This window comes from Quercus robur, chromosome 2, assembly GCF_932294415.1.
Source record: "Quercus robur chromosome 2, dhQueRobu3.1, whole genome shotgun sequence".
NCBI classification, from domain to species: Eukaryota; Viridiplantae; Streptophyta; class Magnoliopsida; order Fagales; family Fagaceae; genus Quercus; species Quercus robur.
The window spans coordinates 72497382-72503852 of NC_065535.1; the positions used below are offsets into that span (position 1 = coordinate 72497382).

The 6471-nt window shown below is 32.5% G+C and overlaps 1 protein-coding gene across 1 annotated transcript; it reads left to right on the plus strand.

The window, feature by feature from the left end:
- Window positions 1-1455: 1455 nt before the first annotated feature.
- On the plus strand, window positions 1456-4953 carry LOC126714908 (homeobox-leucine zipper protein HAT5). Its single transcript, XM_050415319.1, has 4 exons — window positions 1456-2204; window positions 2663-2796; window positions 3312-3551; window positions 4350-4953. Exons 1-4 carry the CDS (start codon window positions 2114-2116, stop codon window positions 4683-4685), a joined length of 801 nt encoding a protein of 266 aa, XP_050271276.1. The 5' UTR covers window positions 1456-2113; the 3' UTR covers window positions 4686-4953.
- Window positions 4954-6471: the final 1518 nt, after the last annotated feature.

The following is a 6471-nucleotide window of genomic DNA, read 5'->3' on the forward strand; positions in this document are numbered from 1 at the left end:
GTTGCCCACAAGAAGCCCTACCCTCCCAAGCCATGCAATTCTCAGATCCATCTCCTTTCTATTCTCTTCTAGTCTTCTAGAGGAGATTCTCAAAAAAATAATACTAATAAATATTAAATAATACAAAATCTAGAGGAAAATAAAAAGCTAATAATTAGAGATTTCAATATTTATAATTCAAAATTATATATAACCAATATTAGCTTTTGTAACTTTTTTTCAACTTGTGCAACGGTGATAAATTTTGGTTCAAATAATAGCCTAACAGTAATAATATTTTTTATAATGTTCTATACTTGTGGTTTAAATTTCACATTCTCTCTCCTCCCATTATTTAATAATAAATAATAAAAAGGTTTGTATGTATCAACTTATTAATTATATATATTTAGACAACCTCAATTAAATATTATTTCATTAGATAATAGATAATAACTAATTTGATTATATATTTTCAACTTTCAAAACTTGAAATTTACACCATTGAATATTACAAATAATATCAATGTGCCCTTCTGTCACGACCCATCACATTTTTGTCATTAACCCGCTTAAAAATGTCAATTTTCTTTTCTTTCTATCCAAAATAAAGTTATTTTTGTTAGGGTTAATAGCATGATCCTAATGGATGTTAATAGAAAAGACAAATTAATATTATTATAATACTAGAAGATGTAAATTGTAAGTTTTTATAGGTAAATAATTGATTCAGTAAATAGAAAATATGTGTTAAAAATTAGATTTAACTATAAAAATATATTGTATTTATTTTAGAGGAAAACTTAATTATAATTCTTTAGTTAATGTAACTTTTTTTTAGAATCTAATTAATTTAACTTAGTTTTCTTAGTTTTTTTATTAAATTCAATTATGTGATTGTATTTACCAACAAACCATATGATTAAATTTAATTGTATTTATAGAAATGTGTTAAATTGATTAATATAAGCACATGATTGAATTTAATTTGAGAATCCATACAAAACTTAGAGAACATTACCTTTTCTTATCAATAGCTAAAAAAGAAAAGAAACAAAAATGTTTTCTAATTTTAACATTTATTTAGTAAAAAGTTTTCCTATAATCATAATTTTGTGTCACGACTTTAATATAACAAACTGTAAGTGACTATTAATTACTTTTATATGAACCCATTACATTTTTTTCATTAATCATAATTAACCAAATCAAAGATGTGAAAAATTATTGTATAGTTTGAAGGTATACTCCCTCCTTCAAGGAGGGAATATAATCCCAAACTATTCAATAATAACTCATATATGTAAACAAAAGTTGTGGCTATTCTCCGTTTAACAAACGAGTAGGATGATGTGATGATGTTATGTTGTGATGCAATTACATTGAAAATTACCAAAAACTCACCCAAGAAATTCGAATCAAGAGGGCATTTTCACAATTTCAAAACCAGAGAACCAATATAAAAGCCGGTAGGCTCACCTCTCTCAACTTTAGCTGCAAAAAACACCTAGAAGTGACCCAAAAAAAAGAGTGCAACAGCAAACCCACTTCCCTCACCGGAATCTCAAGAGCTCCGGTGACCACTGTTTCCACTTTCCGGCCACCCAAATATCTTATACTCTCTTCCTCTCCATCTCACTAGCTCAATCTTTCTGACCCCCCCATATTTCAAAGCCAAAAACCTTGACCTTTTGCTTTGTTTTCTTTGCTTTCTAAAGCTTTAAACTAAACTCTCTCACTCCCTACTCCCAGCTCCACAAAGTGAAACACAAGTGGCTTGGACAAGCAAGACGAGCTGGGGAAGACAGGAGCCTCAGGTGTGATGGGATTTTGTATATGCCCGTTGGAGACTCCGGCGAGGTTGCTTTGGAGCACCAGTTTTTTCCGTCACAAGATTATGATCTTCTAATCCTATATCATACATAATATATATTGAAAAAAAAACAAAACCAAAACCAAATTCTACAACATCCTACTCCAAATCCATCATCACCAAAAAAAAAAACACCAAACTTTGTAAGTACGTAGATATACCTTCCTACGTAATAAGCTCTTTTCTTCTTAATTTCTCTCTCTTTTTTGTGTGTGCGCCCGTGACTAGTCGGGGAAAACACACGTGTCAACACAGGATTGGATGATGGAATCCGGCCGCCTTTTCTTCGACCCTTCCGCCTGCCGCGGCAGCAACATGTTGTTCCTCGGGAATGGTGATAACACTTTTCGAGGTATTTTTTTTTAATTCATTAATTATTATTACACATGTTTGTTTGTTTGTTTTAGACTTTCTGTTTGGTTAGTAAGAAAGCTAAGGAAAGTACGAGGAAGTGAATTTTAGACCGTAAAAGTAGATTAGGACATGTTTTGTGTATTTTTCCTTGGATTCTAAATCATAGTGTTCTTTCTGGTCCCGGAAAATGAAAAAAAAAAAAAAAAAAGTCAAAATTCCTGATATTTCTATCTGTGATTCTCATAATAAAACAAATACTAATTATAAAGTTTGTTAGTTCAAATATCTTTAAATCCCAAAAAAAAAACCTCTTCATTCAAAATTCAACATGTAAAGAACAATTAAACAGTTAAATTAGACCTAAAATTCTTATTTGTTTCCTATACTAGTTATGTTTTATTTTTTGATGATACTAATAATTAGGTTTATTTATTTATTTTGGGTTTGTGTTGGAAGGAGGAAGAGCAATAATGAGCATGGAGGAAAGCTCAAAGAGGCGATCCTTTTTCGGCTCACCGGATGAACTGTTCGACGAGGAATATTACGACGAGCAGTTGCCGGAGAAGAAGCGCCGCCTCAGCCCTGAGCAGGTTTGTGGATAGTAATCTTAGCTGACACGCCATCAGTCCCAATATGCTTGAGATCTTATTATACGTATCTACTTTCTTCCAAGATCTTATATTCCTTTATGATATGACATGTACGCATGTTATGTTATATCACTTATGTTCTCAAACCTTATCCGCATCACATTCACTTCGTAGGCAATTGAAATATGTGTGTCATGTGATTGAGGAGGCCTATATTTGACCAACTTTTGTGAAATATTTTTGGGATTAAAGATCATTCTTGTCGACATGTAAAAGTTGTGTCAAGAATATAGGATAAAAAATATTATAGTATTAGTTAAGAAGGAAGAAGCATAAGGTAATTGGATCTTAGAACCCTCTACTCAGAATTGATTCTGGATTTGGTTGCCAAGGAGGTAAATAAATGAAGGTAGTCAAAAAGTTGAGTACTGAATAATGAGAAGATATGCTAATTGGATGAGCTGAGTGATTTAGTGAGTATTCTTTGCTAACTTTATGAGAATGAACATGTTAAGGTGCATCTGCTGGAGAAGAGCTTTGAGACAGAGAACAAACTGGAGCCAGAGCGAAAGACCCAGCTGGCCAAGAAGCTGGGGCTGCAGCCAAGACAGGTGGCTGTATGGTTCCAGAACCGCCGGGCACGGTGGAAGACAAAGCAGCTCGAAAGGGACTATGATGTCCTCAAATCTTCTTATGACTCACTCTACTCTAATTATGACACTCTTGTCAAGGAGCATGAGAAGCTCAAATCTGAGGTATATACATAGATATATGCTCAGCATAAAGCTTACTTTTTAAAAATAAAAAAAAAAAAAAAAAAAAAAAAAAAAAAAAAAAAAAAATTATTTATCATTCATTGTGCATACTTTGAGATCTGTAAAATTATCTAAATTTCATATAGGTATCATTATTACTGCCTATAATTGATTCTTATACTTGGGTTTTCTCTTCAATTTGAAGAATACTAACGGATAAAAGCAATTACATACTATTTGAATGTCTGTAAAACCATCTACAAGCATATGGAAAGCTAGAGGAACAGAACTTGGACAATTGTGTTTATTGGCCAACTTCGATGCCTTCCTAATCAAAGCTCCATCTTGTGATTGAGAAACCTTAGCTAGAATAGAAAGATGATTGGAACCTGCTTGAAGAGGGTCCTGCCAATGAGATTCTGCCCTGTAAACAAACATGTGTTTTCAACTATAGCATCTGTTCTAAACCCCACCTTGATTTTAAAAGGCAATTATAAATTGACTAAAGGAATATACTTTGGTAGCTTTATTTATATATGCCTTTAAGGCTCATTCTTTATGAAAAGAATGACCAGGTAAACTTGTTCAAAATGAAAACAGTGGCTAGTTTTTTGTTTTTTATGAAAGGAATATCAGGGTCAGTATTTTTCACATGCTAAGATTGTATGTTATGATTGAAGTAACGTTATTTTTACATCACTGACATTACTTTTATTACACACCAATTACTGTGAAAAATGTTGTGTCGCTGCTAAGTTTATGTAATGTGATTTGCATAATATGACAATTGGACTGCAGGTGGTTTCCTTAAATGAAAAACTTCAAGCTAAAGGGGTGGCTGGAGCAGATATTTCAGCTCAAAAAGCTGAGCAACTTCCGGGGGATATCACTAATGTTTCAGCCCTCCAATTCAATGTGAAGGTTGAGGACCGCCTAAGTTGTGGGAGTGCTGTGGTAGATGAGGATGGTCCACAGATTTTGGACACTGGTGATTCATACTTCCCAAGTGACAACTATCCTGCAGAGGATGATGGGAGTGATGATGGCCACAGTTACTTCGGCAATGTGTTTGTAGCTGCAGAACCTCAACACCAGGAGGATGAAGAGCCTTTGGAATGGTTGGAGTGGCCATAAAATGTGCTTAAAGTTAAACTACTAGTTGGGTGTGTTTTAGTCTCTTTGTAACATGTCACATATTCCAATAGTTGCTTAGTAGAAAAGTATCTGCAAACTATTTGGACTAAAGAAAAAAAAAAAAGGTGAGGAAGTAAACGCTTAGTTTAGTGGCTGAGATCCTGAGAATGGAGATCTACGGACTAAGTTAATTAATAAATAAAGTCAATGGCGTCTTGTATTATCCTTCTATGTGAATGAGAAGTAAATGACTTGTTCCTAGGTTTTATTCTTCTCTCTCTCTTTAAGAACTGGTTAATTGTGGATGCCTTTGTTGTTGAAGTATTAAGAAGAATTTTACAACTTTGTTTTCTAAATGTAGCAAAGAATAAATATATTTTCTTTTTATGAACCCACCACCATTAACATGAAATTTATTTTGTACCAATCATAATAGCATGATTAACAGTGAAAATTTTTTGTGCCACTAGATTTATTGCTAACTAGCATGTCCAGGGGTGAATCCCTTGAAATTTTTTTTTTTTTTTTTTTAAATGAAAGAAAGGAAATTCTTACTCCCCTGCTTTATGGTGTGTGATTCTATGGTAGCAACTTCTGGATGTTACTAAGAAGAGATAAAGAAGCAGGGATGTTCCAATGCAAGAGGCTAAAAAGCTAGTTTACCACTAATTTTGTCCTACATTTGAAAATCAAGAATTTTCAAGGGTTAGAATGAATATGAAGATGTCTACTGCTTGAAATTAATTGCTTTATAAGAATAGCATTTTGGGTTCGAAGAGAGGTGAACTCTTCATTTCAATCCCCCAGAACAATATCATCCCAATTCCCAAAAGGTATAAATATAATAGAGGATATAGCATTGGTGTTTGAGGATTCAATATTGGACGTCATAAACTTACTATTTCAATTTTCCTAAAATAGGTTTTTAGAAATAAATTGAAAAAAAAAAAAAAAAAAAGTGTCCACTCAATACCTTACGGCCAATAATTAGGTTTAAGTCTTCTACTACTCTAGTATCGTGTTCTTATACGGTTGGATTCTCTAGTATCATGTTCTTATACGATTTGATCAGGTTATAGTCAAAAGCATGTTTAAGTGGTTACTATTTTTAAATTTGTAAAAAGTTTGTGCAAGTTCATAGGTTTTCGTTCCCCCACCTCTAAATATTAAAAATAACTTAATCAATTCATAAGTGACTAAAAATGATAAAACATCAAATAACCCAATTAGTAGTTAGTGTCTCACAAGATTAATACAACTTACAATTCAAGCCAAATAATTTCAACAAATTACAACCCAAAAAAAAAAAATTTTTGAATTTAAACTTAGTTTGACTTGTTCTTACCGTATCAAAAGGCTAAAAAACAATTCATCCAAAAAAAAAAATCAATATTTCCTAATTTGATAGATGATTGCTAATAGAACACCATTCCATTGGTTTTTGAAGACATGATACAATAACAGCCCTAACATTACCGTATAACAAGAGATTGGAGGGGGACTTCTGAAAAAAATGCTAAAACTACTACAATTTTTACCATAAAATACTTATAAATTAACATGACAATATATGTGATTGGTCAACTTTAACAATATAATAAATATATATTTAATTATGTTATGTTTAATTATGTTTTGTAATTGATGATACATTAAGTATGATTGGTCCTCCTCGCACGCAAGAATTTTTGGAACCTATAAGAGGGGTTTTCTCTTAGTGCATGTTAGCGCCGTGATCTCAACGTGTACTCAAGCTTGAATATGCACTCAAGCCATATTCCATGTT

What these genes read in the sequence shown, in the direction of transcription:
- LOC126714908 (XM_050415319.1), top strand. Translation starts at nt 2,114, where the DNA reads ATGATGGAATCCGGCCGCCTTTTCTTCGACCCTTCCGCCTGCCGCGGC. An exon ending in TGGTGATAACACTTTTCGAG is followed by an intron (nt 2,205 to 2,662) that starts GTATTTTTTTTT and finishes TTGTGTTGGAAG; the next exon opens with GAGGAAGAGCAATAATGAGC. An exon ending in GCCGCCTCAGCCCTGAGCAG is followed by an intron (nt 2,797 to 3,311) that starts GTTTGTGGATAG and finishes GAACATGTTAAG; the next exon opens with GTGCATCTGCTGGAGAAGAG.